The 23,548-nt window shown below is 48.7% G+C and overlaps 1 protein-coding gene across 1 annotated transcript in view; it reads right to left on the bottom strand.

Moving 5' to 3' along the window:
- The window catches only part of SPAG5 (sperm associated antigen 5), a 374,185-nt gene that overhangs the window by 69,815 nt on the left and 280,822 nt on the right, over window positions 1-23,548 (bottom strand). Inside the window, exons 18-19 of the mRNA XM_082245996.1 lie at window positions 9,890-9,973; window positions 9,411-9,537 (exon numbers count right to left, since the gene is read on the bottom strand). Coding sequence (XP_082102122.1) covers window positions 9,411-9,537; window positions 9,890-9,973 — 211 coding nt within the window. The remainder of the gene's footprint in view (window positions 1-9,410; window positions 9,538-9,889; window positions 9,974-23,548) is intronic.

The following is a 23,548-nucleotide window of genomic DNA, read 5'->3' as shown; positions in this document are numbered from 1 at the left end:
TCATCCCCCCTGGTCCAGTGCCAGGCGACTCAGATAGTCCGCCTGCCTGTTGTCCACACCCAGAATGTGGACCGCCAAAATCGCTGGAACGTGCGTCTTGGCCCAAGAGAGGATCTCGGCCACTTCCCTGGCCGCTCGGCACTCTCGCTGCCCCCTCGGTAATTGATGAATACCAAAGCCGTGGCGCTGTCCGCCTGGACCCGAACTAGGCAACCCTGAAGCCGAGTTGACCAACGGAACAAGCACAGCTCGATTGCATGGAGCTCCAAAATGTTTATATCGGCAAGGAAGCCTCCTCCGCCGACCACATCCCCTGGGCACAAAGCGTGCCCAGAACTCCACCCCAGGCCGTCAGTCTGGCAACCGTGGTGACCACCGGCCATAGCAGTGGCTGGAAGGACTTTGCCTTGTGTCAGTTGCCTTGTGCCTTGAGTTAGCAACAGGAGCCACCACAAAAGATCCGATCTTGCAAGGTGGCTCAGAGAAATCCTCCTGTCCAACGATGTCCAACAACTGAGGCATTCTGTCCCACCTGTTCTCGTGTGAAAACTGAGAAAAAGGGATAGCCTCGAAAGCTGAAACCATCAGACCCAGAGACCGCACGCAGGCCCGCAGAGAGGAGAGATCGGTATCCTTGAGGAACCTGATCCTGCCCTGTAAGGTCCAGGGCTACTCCTCCGGTAGAAGACTAACGAAAGAGCGGAGTCCAGTATCATCCGCAGGTACGGGAGGTGAACTGAAGGAGGCAGAACCGGCTTACGGAAGTAGACCGTACACCCGAATTCCAGGAGTGTCTGAACCGTGAGTGACAGATCGCTCGCCAGAGTGGCACACGAGCTCGACCTTAACAGGAGGTCGTCCAGATAATTGAGGACCACAATCCCCTTTAATCGCAGTGAAGCTAGCACTGGAGCCAAAACCCTGGTGAATGCCCTGGGAGCCGAAGCGAGGCCGAAGGGCAACGCTACAAACCGATAATGCTCCTCTGCCACCGCAAAGCGAAGGTACCGCTGGTGACCCTCACAGATCGGGATGTGCAGATACACATCCTGCAAGTCGATGGAGGTCAGAAAGTCCCCTGGACTCAACGAAGCCACCACCGACCGGATGGATTCCACCCTGAACTTTTGTACCCTAACAAAAAACGGTACAGAGACTTTAGGTCCAGAATCGGATGCACTTTGCCCACTTTCCTGGGCACCGTGATCAGATTGGATGAAAAAAACAGCAAAACTGACCCCCTGGGCGAGAAAATCTTGAACCGCCCCCTGCGTGAGTCAGATGGAGATGTGATGGAAAAGAACCGTCTGCGGGGAGAGATCAAAACACGATCTTGTACCCTGAATGAATCAGCTCTTGAACCCACCTGTCCCGGATTCGGGACAACCAGGGTTCCCGAAAATAATGCAGACATCCCCCCACCCCTGCAAAGGGTGAGGGCATCCCTGTGGGCAAAGGGGGAACTGTGCCTCCAAACTGGCCCAACCTCCCATGGTCTTACCCGACCATGGCTGCTCATTACCACCGGAGGACTTGAAGGACTTCCCTTTTCCTGTGCCCCGAAGGCACGAAAGGGCCCACGATGAGCCTTAAAGGGAGGGCCCCACCTAGCGCGGGGGGGGGGGGGATTCACCCTTAGAAGCCTGGGGCAAAACATCACTCTTGCCTTCCGTAAGCCCTTAGATCAACTCATCTAGAGTGTCCCCAGAAGGTTGATTACACACATAAGGGACATCAGACACAGTCTATTTGGGAGCGTAGTCAACCGACCAGCTTCTTAGCCACACAATGCGGCAGATCGCAACCCTGACTGCAGATAGCCGTGTGACCAAAGGGGCCTCGTCTAGAGCTGCGGCACACCGGGACATCACGGCCTGGGTCACTTGATCCACCATGTCCAGGGCAGCCGGAGATACCGACTCCGCCACTAACGTGCGTCTTAGTGCCCCGGTCCATTCCGCGACAGCTTGGGAAACCATCCCCGAAGTGAACATAGGTGTGAGCAAGGAGACCGCCACCAAGTAGATATGGCGGGAGGGCATCTCCCACGCCCAAATGTCGGATCCTGAAAACACCGGGGAGTCCTCCACGGCATAAAAGTGTAGAAACAGTATGGTCCACAGTAGGAGACACCGTCCAGCGGTTATCAACAGGATCCGCAAAAAGATAACGGTATGAAAACCGCTTGGGTACCGTCAGCATATGCTCAATGTGACACCACTGGTCATTCCCAGGTTCGGGAAACTCCTCGGGACAGGGGAAAACCTGACCCGACTTCTGGGCTGAGCGGGACCTGAAGGAAACTCGCTCACCCGACAGGGAGGGCTCATCATCAAGATACAAAGTCTTCTTAACGGAGCTAAGGAGTGTATCAACCGTGGCACCTTCCCGCGCCACCATGGAGGAAGACACATCTCCCCCACCATCGGAATGGGAGGACTGGAACCCCTCAAGGGGGACATTGTCTGTGGCAACAAAAACGGGCTCTGAGTCAGAAGACTGCGAGGGCATAGGCCGTTTATTAGAAGTGCATTCAGACAGCAGCAGAACTACGTTGGACGCCAAAGTGGCAAGAGCAGCATAAAAATAGGCAATGGAAGAGGATTCAGGAGTACCTGAAGTCAAAACCAGGTCTGTGATGAAATTGTCATCCTGGGAGTCCATTAATGTAATTTAAAATGAATGGGACGCTGGCCCTTTAAAAACGGCAGTTCCCGCGGACCCCCACCACAACTTGCATTATCTGCGGAGCCCCATCAGGGAAGGCAATAGCCACAAGAGGAAAAACATTTTAACATGATAATGCCCGAGAAAACAGCATAAATCCCCCACAGTGTCAGTGTTTTTTACCACCCGCTGCTCAGTGAAAAGGAGAGGAGGGGGGGGAGTGACCTCACCCCCTAGAGGCCTATGCCCACCCTGAGCCACAAGAACAAGATGCCTAATGAAAGGCAATGGGAGGAATCACAGGTAAAATGGCCGCCCCCCTTACTAGGCGCTTGCCCACAACCAAGATGGCGCCCGATCGGCGAAAGAACAGGGATCTAAAATGGCTGCTGCCCTTACAATGAGCCCAGCCAGCCTGCTCTCACCCAAGATGGCGGCCGCGCTAAAACGGGGCCAATTAGGCATACAATCACCATCTGGCCACCACAGGGAACCCCAAAAGGAACCCCTGGACGCTACAGAGCCCCCCATGCAAACTAGGTACAGCAAAGTGCACCGCACAGTGCCCCTAGCTGGGTCAGGGAGGGAGGGGAACTAACCACGCTAGCCAGAAGAGGGGTTCCACAGAGACCACCAGCACTGCCATCCCCTAAGAGTGGGCCCACAGAACCCCCCCTACAGGTCCAAGTCCCAGGGACAAGGGGGTAGTAGTACTCACCAGTCCAGAAAAAAAGCGGGCACCGCTCTGATACGGGAGACCTCCCACCCTGAGTGGGGGTGCCGTCAGCCAGGGAGGGATGCTAGCAACACGCAGGCGTTCCGGAGTTGAGACACCCCCGGCGAAGATGGACCTCCGCAGGCTCGTCTCCATCCCGAGGGGCACTGTCGTTGCGAGGCCAGGGTGCACCAGTGACCTGTGACGCTCGTTGGCAGGCTGGGACTCCATAAGGGTCTATATTATCCAGTGCGAGGCCCAGCTCTGCTGTTGCTTGTAGTCCTCCAGGAAAATAGCCTGACTAACTAGCGATCGTGAGAGAAATAAAAAATATTTTCAAAGAAAAAAATAGATTTTTGTAAAATCTTACCGTAAAATCCTTTTCTCTTAGCTCATTGACAAACGTAGTCCTCGGTGATTCAACACCCTCGGGTTATGCTGCCCTCCACAGGAGTAGGACTAGACAGGAAAGAAAATGCTCTGGCCACACTCTAGGGGCAGTCCCCGAGGGTATATCCTCTCTCTCTCTGCTACAGCAAATCAGTTATGTCACAAAGCAGTGTCTAGAGAATTTAACCCAACCCAACTCCAAAACAGAGGGGCGGGTACTACGTCTGTCAATGAGCTAAGAGAAAAGGATTTTACGGTAAGATTTTACAAAAATCCATTTTTCTCTATCGCTCATTGACAGACGTAGTCCTTGGTGATTCAACAGCCTCGGGACGTCCCAAAGCAGTACCACAAATGAGGGGTGGGAAAATGGAAATCAAATCCAATCTAGAAGGCCCAACCGGTGCCAACTAGAAGTTTACAATGCTCATCCTCAGTGATGAGACTCAACAGAAATTTTTCAACAGAAAAAAACCCTCGAGGTAGACCACCGGTCTCCTCAAATTGCGGCCTGCAAAACCTTGCGGCCAAATGAGGCATCCGCCGATGCCATCACATCAATCTTATAAAATTTTGTAAAGGTATGTACCGACGACCAGGTGGCCGCCTTACATACCTGGACCACTGACGCCTGATGGCGGAAGGCCCAGGAAGTACTGAGCTCTCGAGTGGAGTGCGCCTTAACAGGGAATGGAGGACTCCGACCCTTAATAGAATAAGCCTGTACCACCGTCTGTCTGATCCATTTGGAGATAGTCGCGGCAGATGCAGGCAACCCCTTTCTGGGGCCATCCGGGATCACAAAAAGTGAATCCGTCTTACGGAACGATTCCGTCGCCTTCAGGTATACCCTGATTGCCCGAACCACATCCATGGAATGCAACGCATGTTCCCGATGATGATTGGGCTGAGGACACAAGGAAGGTTGTACAATATCTTCATTCAGATGAAAATCTGAAACCACCTTTGGAAGAAAGGATGGCTTAGGATGAAGCACTACCTTATCCCTATGAATCACTAAGTATGGGGACTGGCATGATAATGCAGCCAGTTCTGACACCCTGCGTGCAGAAGTGATAGCCACCAAGAAGGCTACCTTCTGGGATAAAGTAAGCAAGGGAATCTCCCTGATGTTTTCAAAGGGAGGTTTCTGTAGAACCGACAAAACCAAATTAAGATCCCAGGGCGGTAAGGGCGCGCGGACTGGTGGAGCCAGGTGCCGCACCCCCTGGATGAAATTCCGCACCAAGGACTTGGTAGCTAAAGGTTTCTGAAAGAAGATAGCTAATGCTGAAACTTGACCTTTGATGGTGCTCAAGGCTAGTTTCTGCTCAACTCCTTTTTGCAGAAAGGCCAATATTCGAGTCACCGAATAGGTAACGTGGAGGAATCCCTAAAGATTCGCACCACGCGATATAAGTCTTCCATGTGCGATAATAGACCTTGCTGGAAGTCGCTTTCCTTGCTTTAATAAGGGTAGGAATAACTGAAGCTGACAACCCTCTGTCCTTCAGTACCTGGGTCTCAATGGCCAGGCCATTAAAACAAGCGACTGTAAAGCACGATGGAAGATTGGTCCTTGAGACCGCAGACACTCCCTGAGACGAAGTTCCCAAGGAACGTCCGCGACTAGCATGTCCAAGTCGGCCAGACCGGCTTGACGAGGCCAGCCTAGAATTTCTAGGACCACTGGCGCTGACTGGATCTGAACCAGGCGGCCCTAGAGCTATCTGGCCCCGACCATCCGACAAAGTCTGCTCGTTCTCTGTTCCCACACATTTATCAGACACCTGATTCCTGTCAGGAACGGTGATCTCTCCTGGTTGAAACTCAGGGACAGAAGTCACCTGGCTAGAGGCTTCTTGGTCTGTCTGTTCAACCGGATCAGATTCTTGTGGGGAACTGAGACTAATCTTTGGAAAAGGTAAAGAAAAAGATCTGTTCAGGGAACGGTAACTGCCGCTCCCTGTAGTACTTAAATGTTGGAAGGGAAGAATCGCACCGGTAGCAGTGATCGATGCTCGATCTAATGCCCTGAATACCGGTGAAGACGTCCCCCCACCCTCAAACCGAGTGGGGGCGCACCTTCAGGCTGTGTAATCCTTTGCTTCAGGTTTGGCTGAGTCGGTCTTTTGTTTGTCCGACCAGCCCTTCTTGAACCCTCCTGGAGGAGCCTTGCCTTTCCCGCTTGTTCCAGCCGGGCGTACGAACCCTTTATGGGCGGTAAAGAAAGGTCCTCGCTTGTTACGAGGTCCCTTAGCTTTAGCAGCCTGTGGCAAGAAAGTGCTCTTGCCCCCAGTGGCATCCTTAATGATCTCATCTAGGGTGGCCCCAAATAGGCGATTCCCCTGAAAGGGGAGATTCGTCAAGGTCTTTTTGGAACCTAGGTCCGCTGACCAGCATTTTAACCACAGCACACGTCTGAGGATAACCGCTGACATAGATGCATGCCCTAATAGGGGGGTAGCATCCAAGGCTGCGTCACAGACAAACTGTAGCCCTTGTATAATCTGTTCCATCAAATCAGATGTTCCCTGGGGGATATCTTTCCCCCTCAGGTCCTGGCGTACCAATCTAGCCCATTCCGTAAGTGTCTGGGAAACCAGACCAATGACAATTACTGGTCTAAATGCTGACCCTATCAGGGAAAAGATAGTGCGGGACTCCGCTTCCACCTTCCGATCCACCGGATCCTTAAAGGACGAAGTGTCCTCTACTGGAATAACCGTGGCTTTATTCAGTCTGGAAATAGGTGGGTCTACCACTGGTGGTACCGTCCATTTCTTAATGAGGGATTCCTCAAACGGATAGCGTCTAGCAATACGTTTGGAAATAGTAAAGGTACGCTTAGAATGCTCCCATTCTTCTTTAATTTTATTACCAAAACACTTGGGTACAGGAAAAACCTTCACCGTTTTGGTGGGTTTGTTAGTACCAAAGGGAATCTCTGTTTCAGTTGCCTCTGTCGGTGAAACCTCAAGTCTTAAGGTTTCCCAAACCGCCACAACTAGTGCGTCCACCAATGCTTCTTCCCGAATTATGGCGGAAGTATGAACGTCCTCCTCACTGTCTTAAGGAACTTTACCTGAGACAACAGCCCTTGCAGAGGGACCTGCAGCTGCAATGACCATCTCAGACTCGGAGTCTGAAGTGTCAGATGATATAGGGGTAGGCGGAGGTCGCTTTCTTGACAGGCCGCCTCCACCCGAGCCACCATAGACTCCAAAACTGCTGTAAATGCATCCATACTCTGTGCACCGGCGGGTCCCGTGGCCCCCTCGAGGGAAACAGGTGGGGGTACTTGTGTGGCAGGGTCCATGATAATTCCAGTTACTACCTGGAAAATTCAATCCAAAATAAAACCTTTTTTTTTTTCAGACCCCCAGCGCCACAAAGCCCCTCAGTGTTACCTGCTAGGGATCCCTATCGAGCGAGAGAGAGAGAGAGATAGACCCCCAGGCTCACCACTTGATGCTCAGAGTTCACTGCAACTAGTCTCAGCACTGTCTCGAACAGACAGGAAGTCTCTTGGCTGGCTGCCCGGGAAGAAAGGAGGCGGCTCCGCCCCTCTGTACGCCTTCCGGCGCCTCCCCTAGCTCCACGAGGTGTTTGGGTCACCTCAAACATGGCCGCCCCCATGCTGAAGACACGAGGCTACGCCAAAATGGCGGCCTCGTGCGATCTACGGCGGTCTGTTACAGAATAGTGGCGTGACTGCAGAGTATCTCGGCATCACAAAACCTCTCTCTTCATGGAGATCAACTTGACCGGCGGTACCGGACTCTGGTGGACCGCGTGGCCGTCGGGAGGCATGCTTTAGCTGGAGGAATGACCTGGAAAGCCGCATACATGTCCTGTGGCTTCTGACAGGTAGGATACTTTCTCTTATCACAGTAAGATTCCAGTACTGCCACTGATTACAATCATTTAAACATACTTGCAATTAGATTGTCAGCTCCCAAACCAAGCCTCCTGGCTTTTTGTACACAAAAATCACACTCAAAATAGGGGGATCTGTGCCATGTTATAGGATAGAGGGGAACCCATCCTTACCATACAGAGAGGGGCCCGCGTTCACCACAGGACACGTCAGGGGAAATGGGGGAACATACTACTCACCGTACCGGAACCAGGCGGGCGCCAACTCCTGACAGTACCCCTCTCCACCGAAGTTGGAGGGCTGTCGACCAATACGGGCGCCGTGACTCATGGTCTTTGGCGTTTCAGCGAGACGTTTAACTCGCAGGGTCAGTCCCCGTCCAGTGGGACTATGTCGCGGCCGACCCAGCGCGGAGCTATGGCCTGCACGCACTCGTAGGCTGAACTGGGGTGACCACTGGATCTCAACATCCCGCCCGTCGCCCAGTTCAGCTTTCTTGCTTGAAGATCTCACAGGAACACTGGAGAAAAAAGCTTTCTAAAAAAAAAATTTTTCTAAGAAAAAAATCCTGCCAGGACCGAAGATCCCAGCAAAGTATCTAGGTCCTTACTCCTGACTAGACAGAAAAAAACTGATTTGCTGTAGCAGAGAGAGGATATACCCTCGGGGACTGCCCCTAGGGTGTGGCCAGAGCATTTTCTTTCCTGTCTAGTCCTACTCCTGTGGAGGGCAGCATAACCCGAGGGTGTTGAATCACCGAGGACTACGTCTGTCAATGAGCGATAGAGAAAAAAAAGTTTGGGGAAAAAAACAAAGAACTGAGATGCTAAGCCCCAGCAAGGAAGAGCTAGCCTACTCCTGACACTAGGCAGAATAAAACTGAGGACCAGTGGTAACTGGATCAGGATAATGGCTGGGGACAGCCCCCTAGAGGTGTGTCTAAGTATAGAAAGGTTTTATTAACATTGCAAACTGCCTAGCTTACTCCTGCAGAGGGTGCCATTACCCAGTAGTGAAGGCTGTATGAACGGGGGGCGACTGTCAGAGGACGTAAGAGAAATAAATGTTTTCCAGGAGCTGATTAAAGCTTAAACAGCCTAGATGATTGAGACAGCAGGTTGAATAAAAAAAAAAAAAAAAACACCTGACATGATTTCCCATAGCACACATTCAAGGTGGATGGGGAATCACTCCCACTGAGCTGTTTTCTGAGAGCAGGGGAATTCCCTAGAGTCAGAATACTCAAATTTACCCCCCGGTGAGTGCTCTATAGCAAGCTACTTGCTCTAGGGGCCCTCCTGCATGATCACTTCCGCACCCCATTCTGTGTCCATCAGCACACAGAGCAGGTCTCAGCCCTGCCCCCTCCTCACTAGCTGCCAATGCTGTATCTAAACCAATGAGGATGGACAGAAACAAGAGACGCTTCTCTCGTACACATTGCTGGATCAGGCTTAGGTAAGAATAAGGGGGGCTGGGGCAGCTGCTTGCAGGTTTACCATAAATCAGAGAAGACATTAAGGTAAAAAAAAAAAACCTTCTGCCTGATTATTATTATAATACAGGTTTTAAATAGCGCCAACAGTTTAGAACCACTTTAAGCTCTACACCTCTTTCGCTTGCATGCTATGTAAAAGCTAGAGAATTAGGTTTTTAGAGGTGACAGTGGAAGGCAGGAATGAAGAGGAAGCCGCAAAGTAAACAAAGAAGAAAGTAGCGACACCATCAAGATATGTAAAAGTCAGTTAGTTGACTTACATTTCCATCTTTAAATTTCTGATGAAATCCTGTTTTGTGTCCATGGCACGTGATGATGCTGTGACAACGTCTGACACAACACTGTTCAGTTCAAGTAAAAGGTCTGTCAAATTTATCACTGGAGTGCCTGGTGGTGAAGTAAATGTTACACATTGCATGAAAATGTAATAGCAATGCAATTAAATGCAATTACATAACGTCATTGGTAAAAAAGTAAAACATTTCTTAAAAGCATGAAATCACATCTAAGACTATACAGTCTTCATTATTTGAAGATACAGTACCATTCTTGGCATAACTGTCTGGTATGCATTTATTAAACCTTCACAAAACACAAGCTTCATATTTTTTGCTGTAAAGACTTTTTTCATATTCCGTATGGTTTTCCAATGCCTATGGCCCCATTACTGAAATGGGATAATAAAACTATCCAAAAAAACACATTAAACAATATAAATTGATCATCAACAGACACACACTTGCAGATGGTGAAATCACTGGCTTTACAACGGTGAAGGCACTTGTTTCACTCCAAATACTTTCTGCTTTGGGATCTTCAGAATCTAGAGGAAAAAAACAAAATTAATGTGTATTTACGAAAACTTGTCATGCACAAATCCTCTTACAACATTCTAGTTGCTAACCGACTTACATCAGGGGCTTTTATGGAGCAGTAATGTTTCATCTTCTTTCACACCTATGCCTCTCTGCATGCCGCGTTTGCATGGGTACGGCAGCCTAGTCAAATGAATGGGCTGCCGTGCCTGCGTTTTTGCAAAAAAAATAAAAGTGCATGCACCTTTTTTTTTTTTTGCAGAAACGCAGGTGCAGGGAAATCGCAGGGTCTTTGACCGTGCCATTTCTACACCTGCACTGCAATTTTACATTTGTAGGGGTGCCATTCAGTATGCATGACAGCTCTACGCATTTCAGCAGGGAAGTGCATTTTCAATGCAGGTAGTTTTGGGAATTGCTGCGATTCCGGCAGCCACAGAGGTGTGAATCTAGGGTCAAGGCATGAAGGCAAAAGGAATCAGGTTGTTGCAGTAGTGGATCAGGGATTAGGTGGCACTGAAGGAATTCACAGGAGGAAAAACTGGATTTTTGTAAGATCTTACCATAAAATCCATTTCTCTGAAGTCGATTGACACAGCTATGCTTCTTGACCATTGGGTTTTGTGCCATCTACAGGAGAAGACTAGGCAGAGACAGAAAAATTCACTGACGCCTATAGGGGCTGTCCTTCTTGGCATAACCCCCCACACACTGTGCTCTTAAATCAGTTTTGTAGCAAGTAGTGAAAAGAAGACACAAACCATCCCCATAATAGAGGGGCGGGTGCTGCGTCTGTCAATGGACTTCAGAGATAGAGTCTTCTCTATCAGCCATTTACAGACGCAGCAGCTATGCTTCTTGACCATTGGGACATCCCAAAGCAGTGTAGGCATGAGGGGTGGGAAGAACGCATCCAAAAAACAGGTAACGTTTTTCCAAAGGCTAAATGTAGCCAACTGGGTAACAAAGCTCAACCAGGAACAACAGGAGCTTACCCATAGAGAAAAACTATAAACCCCTGAAAGTGAAAAACTAGTCTCTTTAAACAGCAGCCTGTAAAACCTTGCGGCCAAAGGATGCATCCGAAGATGCCAACAAATCTACCTTGTAGAATTTTGTAAAAATATGCATGGACGATCAAGTTGCCGCCTTACACACTTGAGTAACAGAGGCCTGATTATGAAAAGCCCAAGAGGCACTCAGCTCTTTGGTAGAATGCGCTGTCACAGAGAAAGGAGGAACCTGAGCCTTCAATGAATAAGCCTGTACAACCGTCTGCCTATTCCATAGGGATATAGTTGCAGCAGACGCAGCCAAACCCTTACGAGATCCCTCAGTAAGGACTAAAAGAGTCTGATTTCCTAAAGGACTCTGTGGCCGACCGGTAAACCCTGATCGCCCAAACCACATCCAGAAAGCGCAAGTCAATTACCTTGGGATGCTTAGGCTCAGGACAGAGTGAAAACAAAAACTGAATTTTTGTAAAATCTTACCGTAAAATTCCTTTCTCTGAGTCCTCCGACAGTCGCCGCCCACTCATACAGTCTTCACAGTAGCTAGGCAAAAGACTTGTTAAAACAAAAAGCATTACCATAGACACACCCCTATGGGCTGTCCCACTGGTCCAATACCCCTCCTGCAATAGCCATCCCAACTCAGTTTGGTATCAAAGCAGTTAAGTGTATAAGAACCCCAAAAGAGGGGCGGGGGCGGCGACTGTCGGAGGACTCAGAGAAAGGAATTTTACGGTAAGATTTTACAAAAATTCTGTTTTCTCTTACGTCCTCCGACAGTCGCCTCCCACTCATACAGTCTTCACCAATGGGGATGTCCCAAAGCAGTGTAGACATGAGGGGTGGGAAACGCAACCATCAGAAAAGGCAACGCAGTACCCATATCAGAGAAAGGAACCTTACAAGAGCAGCAAGGGAACCTTCTGGGTAACAAAAAAGGCTCAACAGGAGCAACAACCCAGGAAAGCAAATAACCAAGGGGTAAACAACCCCAACAGCCAGGGACCCGCCATTAAAATCTGGGTCCCCTACTGGACTGCCACACAGAGAACTTTCCGCCAAAAGAGGCATCAGCTGATGCCAGAACATCAATTTTGTAGAATTTAGAAAAGGTGTGCACTGACGACCAAGTCGCAGCCTTGCACACCTGGGCCACCGAGGCCTGATGCCGGAAAGCCCAGGACGCACTTACCGACCTGGTAGAGTGCGCCTTGACAGGGAAGGGTGGTACCCGTTCCCTCAATGAATAAGCCTGAACAATGGTCTGTCTGATCCATTTTGCAATGGTCGCCGCAGACGCAGCCATACCCTTCCGAGGTCCCTCAGGAAGGACAAAGAGGGAATCCGATTTCCAAAAGGATTCAGTCGACGACAGGTAAACCCTGATCGCCCTAACATCCAAAGAATGCAACGCAATCTCCTTAGGATGCTTAGGATTCGCACAGAGCGAAAGTAAGACAATGTCCTCATTGAGGTGAAAATCCGAAACCACATTTGGAAGAAAGGATGGGTTTGGTCGCAAGACCATCTTATCCCTATGAACCACCAGGTAAGGGGAGCGGCAGGACAAGGCCGCCAACTCCGACACTCTGCGAGCAGAAGTGATCGCCACCAGAAAGGCAACCTTTTTAGACAGCAGAGGTAATGATGTTTTCAAACAAAGAACGTTGTAACACGGACAGAACCAAGTTCAAGTCCCATGGAGACTCCCTTCTAAGAGGGGCCAAGTGACGCACACCTTGAATGAAGGTGCGAATCAAAGAATTAGACGCCAGAGGCGCTGAAAAAGAACAGCCAGTGCAGAAACCTGGCCCTTAATCGTAGCCAACGCAAGGCGCTGGTCAACACCAGATTGGAGGAAAGCCAACACTCTTGCCACCGAGTATGAACGCGGAGAGAAGCCCCTGGACTCATACCAGGCAAAATAAGCTTTCCAAGTTCGGTAATAAATCTTACCAGACGAGGCTTTTCTAGCCTTGATTAAGGTAGGAATGACCTCAGAGGAGAGATCTCTGTCTCTCAGGACCTGGCTTTCAACAGCCATGCCGTTAAAGCCAGCGACTGTAAAGCAGGATGGAAGATCGGTCCCTGAGACAGTAGATCTTCTTGCATTGGCAGCCGCCAAGGAGGCTCGACGGCCAGGTGAACGATGTCCGCGTACCAGGAACGGCGTGGCCAGTCCGGCGCCACCAGAATTACCAGTGTTTGTTCCGAGGCCACCCTGCGAAGGAACCTGGACAACAACTGAATCGGAAGAAAGGCATAGATCAGACGATACTGATGCCAAGGCACCACCAGCGCATCCGAGGCGTCTGCCAGAGGATCGCGCATTCTTGCCACGAACCTTTCCACCTTGTGGTTTAGCCGAGACGCGAACAGATCCACATCCGGGGATCCCCACTTAACACACAGCATCTGAAATACCTCCAGGTGCAGGGACCATTCCCCCTGGTCCAGGGTCTGGCGGCTCAGATAATCGGCCTGCCAATTCTCCACACCCGGAATGTGAACTGCCGAGATCGCCGGGACATGAGTCTTGGCCCAAGACAAAATCCTGGTCACTTCCTGGGCCGCCCGGGCACTCCTGCCCCCTTGGTGGTTGATGTACGCCACCGCAGTGGCATTGTCCGTCTGCACCCGCACAGGACGGCCCTGAAGACGATCCGACCAATGGAGCAGGCACAGCCTGATCGCTCTCAATTCCAAAATGTTGATCGGAAGGGAGAATTCCTCCTCCGACCAAGTGCCCTGGGCAGATAGGCTGGCATCCGTGGTAATCACCGTCCATAGTAACGGCCGGAAGGATTTTCCTTTTGACACAGCCGGGGACTGAAGCCACAAGAGATCCAGAGATCCATTCTAGTTTGGCGGCTAAGAGACACTCTCACGTCCAAGGACTGAGGTAGTCTGTCCCACCTGGCCAGGATCTCCACTTGGAGAGACCGCATGTGAAACTGTGCAAATGGTATCGCCTCGAAGGCCGATACCATCAACCTCAGAGACCGCATACAGGTCCTGAGTGACGAGGATTCGTTGTCCCTGAGGGATTGCAGGGTCCGGAGTTTGTCCTCCGGTAAGAACACCTTTGCTTGAGCAGAGTCCAGAACCATTCCCAAATACGGGAGACGAACCGAAGGAGACAGGGTCGACTTCTGAACGTTGATGGTCCAATCGAACTCCTGGAGCGTCTGGACCGTAGTGGACAGATCGCACAGCAGGCTCTGACTGGCACTCGATCTTAACAGGAGATCGTCCAGATAACCCAAGACCGCAATGCCCTGCGCCTGCAGCAGTCCCAGAACAGGCGCCACTTTGGTAAAGACCATTGGAGCCGAAGCGAGACCGAAAGGTAACGCCACGAACTGATAGTGTTCCTTCGCGATAGCGAATCGGAGGTACCTCCGATGACCCTCGAATATGGGGATGTGTAGATATGCATCCTTCAGGTCGATAGAGGCCAGGAATTCTCCCGGGCTCAGAGAGGCCACTACCGAGCGATTCCATGCGGAATTTTCGAACGCGCATGAAGCGGTTCAGAGCTTTCAAGTCCAGAATCGGATGCACTTTACCCTCCTTTCTGGGCACAGTGAACAGATTTGAGTAAAACCCACGAAACCTGTCCCGATGAGGCACCGGGACAATTACCCCCTGAGCGAGGAGATCTTGCACCGCTTGATGCAGGTCTTGTAACCGCCCTGGGTTCAAATGAAGATTTGAGGGAAAGAATCTGTCCGCCGGCCGTGAAAGAAATTCGATCTTGTACCCTGATCGAACGATTTCCTGAACTCACCTTCCCTGAACTTGGCGCAGCCAAGGTTGGAGGAAACCGCGCAAACGTCCCCCCACCCCTGAAATGGGTGAGGGCGCCCCTTCAGGCAGAGGCGGACTGAGCCGCCGCACCAGCTTGGCTGGATTTTTGTTTGCCAGTCCAGGGCTTTCTCTGGCCACCCTGGCCCTTGAAAGGTTTGCCCTTGTACTGTGACTTGAAGGCACGAAAGGAACCCTGATTAGGTTTAAAGGCAGGACCCTGCTTGCCGCGGAAAAACTTGCCCTTAGGATTCTGGGGCAGCAGAGTGTTCTTGCCCCCAGTGCCTCCCTTAACCAATTCATCCAGGGATTCCCCAAAGAGGGGAGACCCCGGATAGGGAATGTCAGCAACCGCCTTCCTAGATTTCTGGTCAGCCGACCAGCTCTTTAACCATATCAGCCGACGGTTAAGCACCGCGACACTGAATAGGGGCGCAGCTAAAGGGGCCTCATTTAAGGCCGCATCGCACAAATATATGACCCCTTGATAAATCTGGTCCACCATCTCCACGGTAGTGGGTGGGGCAGAATCAGCCATGAGTGTGCGTCTGAGTACCTTGGTCCAGTCCGCCACAGCCTGAGCCGCCATCACAGAGGCGAAAATAGGCCTGAGCATGGAACCCGCCACCACATAGGTGTGGCGGGCAAGCGATTCCAGCCTCCTATCCGTAGGATCCCTAGATACCGGAGAATCCTCGGTAGGAATCAGTGTAGCCTTGTCCAATCTGGCTACAGTGTGATCCACTTGAGGAGCCACACACCAGCGTGCAACCGTAGTAGACGCAAAAGGGTAGAGAAGTTGAAACCTCTTGGGCACCGTGAAGGTGTGTTTTAAATTGCGCGATTGTTCATTCACAGTAACCTCAGTCTCCCCCTCAGACTCTTGCAGGTCCTGAGAAGAGCGAGACCCTGAAAGGGGCACGCTACCTACAGCAACCATGTCACATTCAGAATCAGAAGAAAAAGAAATCCTAGGCCTTTTTCTAGCAGCACGTTCAGACATCAGCACAACCATTTTGGACACCAAAGTCGCCACAACAGCAGCCAAATTAGTCAGAGTAGAGGATTCAGAAGAACTTGAATCCCCTATCAAAGCTGGAGGGAATTTGCTGTCTTGGGATTCCATTGCCAAAATATTTTTATTTTTTTTTGAAGTACTGGCCCTTTAAGAGCTCCGCGGATCCCCGCAGCACACCGCTACAATGGCTGTGGAACACAGACCCCCCGCAGGGACAAACCGAGCCAGGAAGATTGCACAATGGAGGAAAATGAAGGACAGCAGGACAGAGCCCTCAGAAGTGTGTTACCAGCTCCTACGGTCGCTCCTGGGAAAAGGAAGGAAGTGATGTCACCGCAGAGACTGAACAGAGGCTGCAGGCTAAGGAAACATGGATGCCTATGCAAATCAAATGGGAGGCTTCGACAAAATGGCCGCCGACATGTGCTCGGAACGATCATTGCCACACACAAGATGGCGTCGTAAGGCGCCAAAATACACTACACACAATGCTATACAAGCGCCCACAGTGAAGCCAGACATGCTGCCCACACCTTAAAATGGCGGACCGGCGGTTTTTAACCCCAAAGCGGTCGCCACACTAGTCTGTACCTCCAAGCACCTTAATGACACAGGAGAGGGATCCCCCAAACCCCACACAGCGCAGGCTGTGAGAGAAAAAATCCCCGCAGGGACCAGGATCAGGGAGCCCAAAAACGCACAGACATAGGGGACACCACAGACACAGAGGACTGCCGACCCCAGACAGAGGCCCCACACAGAGTGTACTTACCTGTACCCGATGGTGTGGGGTGCCTCATAATAAACGGAAAACCGCCCACCCTCAGATGGCAGGGGAGTGCCACCAGCCAAAACGCAGGACACCAGGAATGCACGGACGAACCCTGCATGTGTCCGGTGAGGTAGCCACCTCACAAGGCTGCATCCCTGAGGACAGGGATGGGTCATTTGTGAGGCCAGGGCGAACACATAGCCTATTAAACGCTCAATGGCGGGCTGGGATTCCATCTGATCCTCTGTCCTAGATAACCAGGACGACCAGTCTGATTCCCAGCTCTTCCGAAGATCCGACTAACTAAAAGCTGACAAAATAAACAGCTAGCAATGCAAAGAAAAAATTACATTTTCAGAAAATAAAAGCATAAAATAGAAAAAGAAGGCTGAGACTGTAGCCCCAGCACAGGGTAGCCTTACTACTCCTGAACTAGGCAGAAGACAAACTGAGTTGGGATGGCTATTGCAGGAGGGGTATTGGACCAGTGGGACAGCCCCCAGGGGTGTGTCTATGGTAATGCTTTTTGTTTTAACAAGTCTTTTGCCTAGCTACTCCTAAGGAGAGGAAGTCAATACCCCATTGGTAAAGACTGTATGAGTGGACAGAGACTGTCGGAGGACGTAAGAGAAACAATGTCTTTATTTAAATGGAAATCAGACATCACCTTAGGAAGAAAAGACAAATTTGTTTGGAGAACAACTTTATCCCTGTGGACGACCAAATAAGGTGGACAGGAAAGCACCGCCAACTCAGATACTCTGCAGCCAGAAGTAATAGCCACCAAAAAGGCAATCTTCTGAGATAACAAAAAGGTAGAGATATGTCCCTAACATTCTCAAAAGGAGGCTTTTGAAGAATAGCCAAAACCAAAGTCAAATCCCACGGAGTCAAGGGGGATCGTCTCGGAGGAGCCAATTGACGCACCCCTTGAATAAAGGTGCGAATTAAGGTATTAGCAGGAAGGTATAGGTATATTGGAAGTATAATCGCCAAGGCCAACACTTGGCCCTTGATCATGCCCAAGGCCAACCATTGCTCAACTTCTTTCTGCAATTTTTTCTGCAATTCTTTCTGTAATTCTTTCTGTAATTCAGTCGCACCGACGGGGTCAGTGCAGATTTTTTGAAGTTGATGGTCCACCCAAACTCTTGAAGGGTCTGAACCCTGATTGACAGATAACTCAAGAAGGCTGGGTGAGAGTTCTCAACAGGAGATCATCTAGATAGCCTAGGATCGCAATCCCTCTTTTGCGCAGCAATGCCAACCCCGGGCCAAAACCTTGGTAGAAACTAGGGATGCACCGATCTGATATTCGGATCCGATATCGGCCACGATACTGACGAAATAGCTGGATCGGTAAAATTAGCAGATCCACGGGCCGATCCGGGGTTTCGTCGCAGCACCTACGTCGATCAGCCTCATGTGTGTCGGGTATGGAGCGCGCCAAAGAGTCGGCTGTGTGGAGATATTACACGTTTGCCACACCAACTAGTTCCACAGCTGTTTGCAATGTCTGCAAAGTAAATGTTTCGAGGGGAGGTGGTATAACTTCTAAGTTCTATACAACCAATTTAATCAGGCACATCCAGAAACACCACGCTAAGGAGCACGCTGAATTCCTGCAGCTCAACAAAACAAAAGGAGTGGACAATACAACCCAGCAGCAACAAACTTTGCAGGATGCATTTCAACGACGCGAAAAGTTTCCAATGGAAAGTATGAAAGCATCAGCAACAACAAAAATTTTTGGAATTGTTTTAGATGCTCAACCAATGTCAGTTGTTGAAAATGAGGGCTTCTGTCGCCTACTGGAACACTTGGAGCCGAGGTACTCTTTTCCATCACGCAAGCATTTTTCTGAGACCGCAGTGCCAGAACTGTACAAAAAAGTTTGCGAACATGTCTCAAAAGAGATTAAAGATATAAAGGCTATGAGCTTTACTACAGATCTATGGAGCTCTGATTTGTGTCCAATGTCGCTTTTAGGTTTAACAGTCCACTGGCTGGACACGAACTGTACACCACATGGTGCAATGCTTCAAGCTAAAAACTTTCATGGTTCACACACCAGCGATACCATTTCGGCTACAATTAAGGCTATACTTGACCAGTGGCACATTTCTTTGAATAAAGTGCATGTCATACTCCGAGACAATGCAAGCAACATGAAAAAGGCCATAGACAAAATGGGGGTACGGAGCTTAGGCTGCTTTTTACAGCTTGTAGTCAATGAGGGACTACTGTCACAACGGAGTGTGAGCGATGCCATTGCAATTGGTAGACAAATTGTGGGGCATTTTAAACATTCTCAACTTGCGTATTCAAGGCTGCAAGATATCCAGCTCCAGATGCAAATGCAACCTAAACACCTGCAACAAGACATCAAGGTAGAATTTTACGTACTTGATGATACAGAGTCTTCTGGAACAGACGCGAGTCCTCTGTGCTTACATTGCAGACCATGATGACCTGCCCAGTACACTGACCACTAACCAATGGGCTTTGCTAGAAAAAAACGAGCATTGTTTTAGCACCATTTGAAGACCTAACAAGGAAAGTAAGCTCATCGACTGCCTCCACTGCTGACGTCATTCCAGTTGTCACCGTCCTCAAACGCATCCTTGCTAAAGAAGGCAATGCGGATACTGGCATAAAGACAATTAAAACAACCCTGCTTCAAGCTGTCAACAAACGCTTCGACACTGTGGAAGATGAATCCCTATATGCACTTGCCACCCTGCTGGACCCATAGATATAAAGACAGGTAAGGGAGGATTGTGTAACCTAATTATTACATTAGCCCATCAAGTGTTAGAATTTCTATGTTTAACCACCAGAGATGTATAGTAACGAAGTAGAACTACTTCACTACTGTACTTAAGTACTAAAAGGCGGTATTTGTACTTTACTAGAGTATAATTTTTTTCTCCTACTTCCACTTTTACTTCAGTACATATTTTCGATGAGTTTAATACTTTTACTCCGATATTTTTTTTAATGTGCTGCATCGTTACTCGTTACAATTATAAAAATGTTACGAATCATTCCATTCCAAAACCGCACCGCCGCTGACTTTTTTTACTCGAGTTTCACTGTCTCTGAGACTCACAAGTCACTACCAATCCCCAACCCGATGGCTCAGGGGCAGAGCCTCGTCGCCTCTGCCCTCGCTCGGCCCAAGTCCCGCTCGGATCTCAAGTGAAGTGGTGGTGGCGAGAGAGGAGAGAGACACCTGCCTGCAGAGTGATCTCTCTGGGCCCTGGCTGGGGGAGGGACTGTGAGTTACTAGAGTCTAGACTACTAGACTGTCTCTGGGCACTGTGCAGCACGGCCGCCCTGCGCGGGAGAACTGGATGGAGGTAGGAATATATTCTTCTTTCAGCAGGGGGGACTGGACTGGGGACTGTGGAGAGAGAGGCTGGAGGACTCGAGACAGCCTAAGGTAGGAGAAGTAAGAATTGTTTTGAAGTCAAGTCACTCGCTAAGGGGATCGGATCTATTCAATGGGGGGAGGGACCTGCCCTGGCCTGCCCTACTCTAAGGGGGATCTATAACGGGAGGGGGACCCTGGCCTGCTCTAAGGGGGATCTATAATGGGAAGGGGACCCTGGCCTGCTCTAAGGGGAATCCAATGGGAGGGGGACCCTGGCCTGCTCTAAGGGGAATCCAATGGGAGGGGGACCCTGGCCTGCTCTAAGGGGGATCTATAATGGGAGGGGGACCCTGGCCTGCTCTAAGTGGGATCTATAATGGGGGGGGACCCTGGCCGTCTCTAAGGGGGATCTATAATGGGGGGGACCCTGGCCTGCTCTAAGGGGGATCTAAAATGGGAGGGGGGCCCTGGCCTTTTGAATAATTTCTTTAATAACTACATAACACAATACTTGTACTTTTAATTTCAGTACTTGATTAGTAAATTTTAAAATAAAACTACTTGCAATACTTGAGTACAAAAAATGTTGAATACTTTAGTACTTCTACTTAAGTGTGGTGCTTAAAGAGCACTTCAACTTCTACTCAAGTCACTTTTTTGATAGAGCACTTGTACTTTTACTCAAGTCTGGGTCTCTAGTACTTTATACATCTCTGTTAACCACTTACCACAAAGTGACGTATGGGTACGTCGGTAGACTTTGCGGTGTTATACTGGGGTGATGCCTCTAGCTAGAGGCATCACCCTGGTACCGTTGTTTAGAGCCGGCAGTAACGACCGATACGGCTCGGGAGCCGCTCGATCGTTACCCCGGCAAGCGGGAGGGGACGTCCCCGTCCCCCTCCCGCGGCTTCGTCCTGGTCTCCCGTCCCACCGGGAGACCCGAGCACCCACGTCCGCCGGCTGGATGGAGTCCCGATCTAAGCCGGATGCGGCTTTGATCGGGTCTCCGATGACGTAACCCGGAGGCCGCGTCCATGACATCCTGTCCGGGCTACTCTGCTGCTAAAGGCGGCAGATTAAAAAAACCAGTGTATTCAAAAATGCAGTTTTCGGCATTTTGAATACATGGAAGTGTAGTGGAGTGGTCGAGGGTCTTTTAGACCCTCGATCCCTCCATAATGAATACCTGTCACTGCATATTGCTGTCACAAGGGATGTTTACATTGCTTGTGACAGCAATAAAAGTGATCAGATTTTTTATTTTTTTTTTAAACCTGTGATAAAGTAAAAAAATAAATAAATAGGAAAAAAAAAATAATAATTTTAGCCGCCCCCGTCGGCGTTCGCTCGCGCACGAAAGAAAACGTATACGGAAAAGGAGCCCCGTATAAATGCAGTGATATGTGATTTTTCATAATTTTTCAAAAAAAATGGCCTTTTAAAGATCGCTGCGCAAATACCGCTTGACAAAAAATATTGCAATGACCGCCATTTTATTCTCCAGAGTCTTTGCTAAAAAAATATATGTAATGTTTGGGGGTTCTAAGCAGTTTTCTAGGAAAAAATACTGATTGTAACTTGTAAACAAAAAGTGTCAGAAATAGGCCTGGGGCTTAAGTGGTTAAATTTAGTCAGCAGCATGGCATCTCATCAAATACAGTAGAAGACAGTGTTATTGTGGAGAGGAGAATAAAATATATCCATCATATATATAAGAAATTTGAATGACAATGATAATGAATGACAATGAATGACAATGACATTAATAATTCATTTATTTAGGTCTATATATTATATAGAACTAATAAATGAATTAATGTCATTGTCATTCATTATCTGACCATATTATAGATTTTTTACTCTCCACGACCACAATAACACGTCTTCTACTGTATTTGATGAGATGCCATGCTGTAAATTTAAAGATTTTGAAATTCTAACACTGGATTAAAGTTATATATATATATATATATATATATATATATATATATATATATATATATATATATATATATATATATATATATATATATAATTTGGATAATAATAAATAAGAATGTAAGCCCACAGAACCACAAGATAAGGTCCCTCGGGTGGAAGCAGCAGCACCGAGCAGCTTTATGCAAGAGTTTGACCACATTGTGGAGGAGTTTGAACTAGATCCCAGTGCAGCAAGCAGCTCGAGCCCTGCAGTGCAACTGCATGGCTATTTTGCAGAGAAAACCATCGCTGCCTCAGACAACCCATACCAGTTCTGGGGAGTCAACAAATACAGATTACCTTGTCTTGCTGCCACTGCCACAAAATACCTCTGTGCCCCCTGCACTAGTGTAGAAAGTGAGAGAGTGTTCGGCACAGTTTTCAGCATTGTGGATGAGAAGAGAAATAGACTTACAGCAGAGAGAGCAAAAATGCTTGTCTTTATGAGAAAGAATTTGCCATTGCTGCTGATTAGGTGACCATTCACTGGTCATGTTTGTGTCATGTGTGACTGTGAATCAATCAACTTGATCACACAAAACAAATGGCATTTGTAATGTAAACAGGTAGTCCAGTGTCACTGTCACACGCCACCATCAAATTGTGTGATGGTGGTGTGACACTGGACTACATGTTTACAATATGCATTTTGTATGTGTGATCAAGTTGTTGTTGTTCGACCAACTTTTTAGTCAGGTCAGACTCAGGCTGCTATGTTGTATTGTCCCCTGCACTAGTAATGCAGAAAGTGAGAGAGAGTGTTCTGTTCAGCACAGTTTGTGTTTGTGGATGAGAAGAGAGAAATGGACTTACAGCAGAGAGAAGAAATGCTTGTCTTCAATCTTCTTGAGAGAAAATTTGCCATTGCTGATTAAGTGACCATTCAGGTCATGTTTGTGTCATGTCATCAAGTCAACTTGATCACACAAACAAATAGCATTTGTAATGTAAACAGGTAGTCCAGTGTCACTGTCACGCCACCATCAAGTTGTGATGGTGGTGTGACACAGGACTACATGTTTACAAATTTACATGCTATTTTTATGTGTGATCAACTGATCAAGTTGTTTGTTGTTCGACCAGCTTTTTTAGTTTATTCATTTCTCAGGTTCAGCTGCTATATTGCTGCTACTATGTTGCATTTCTTTTAAATTCCTGTTTGCAGGATTTTGCACTTTATATTTTTTACAATGTTTACTGTTTGATTTCTATTGTATATTCAAGCAATAAACATTTTTTTTCTTGTGGCTACATTTTATTCTTTCAGTTTGATTACATGATATTTTAGATTTTGAATGCACAATTGGTATAAGGTATCTGCCGATACCGATCCAGAAGTATTGTTTTGTTATAAGATGAAAAAACAATACTTCCGGATCGATATCGGCGGATACACAAAGCCAGGCATTGGTATCGGGACTAGAAAAGTCGGATCGGTGCATCCCTAGTGAAGACACTGGGAGCGAAAGGCGAGACCAAAGGGTAATGCCACAAATTTAAAGTGCTCCTCCGCCACCTCAAAACTGAGATAGCTCTGGTGTCCCCCGTATATAGAGATGTGCAGATACGCATCTTTGATATCGATGGAGGCTAAAAAATCCCTGATTTAAAGAC

This window comes from Pelophylax lessonae, assembly GCF_965119305.1.
Source record: "Pelophylax lessonae genome assembly, chromosome: 2".
Classification (NCBI taxonomy): Eukaryota; Metazoa; Chordata; class Amphibia; order Anura; family Ranidae; genus Pelophylax; species Pelophylax lessonae.
The sequence above is the reverse complement of the archived record's forward strand: the minus strand, read 5'-3'. Positions and strand labels throughout refer to the sequence as shown.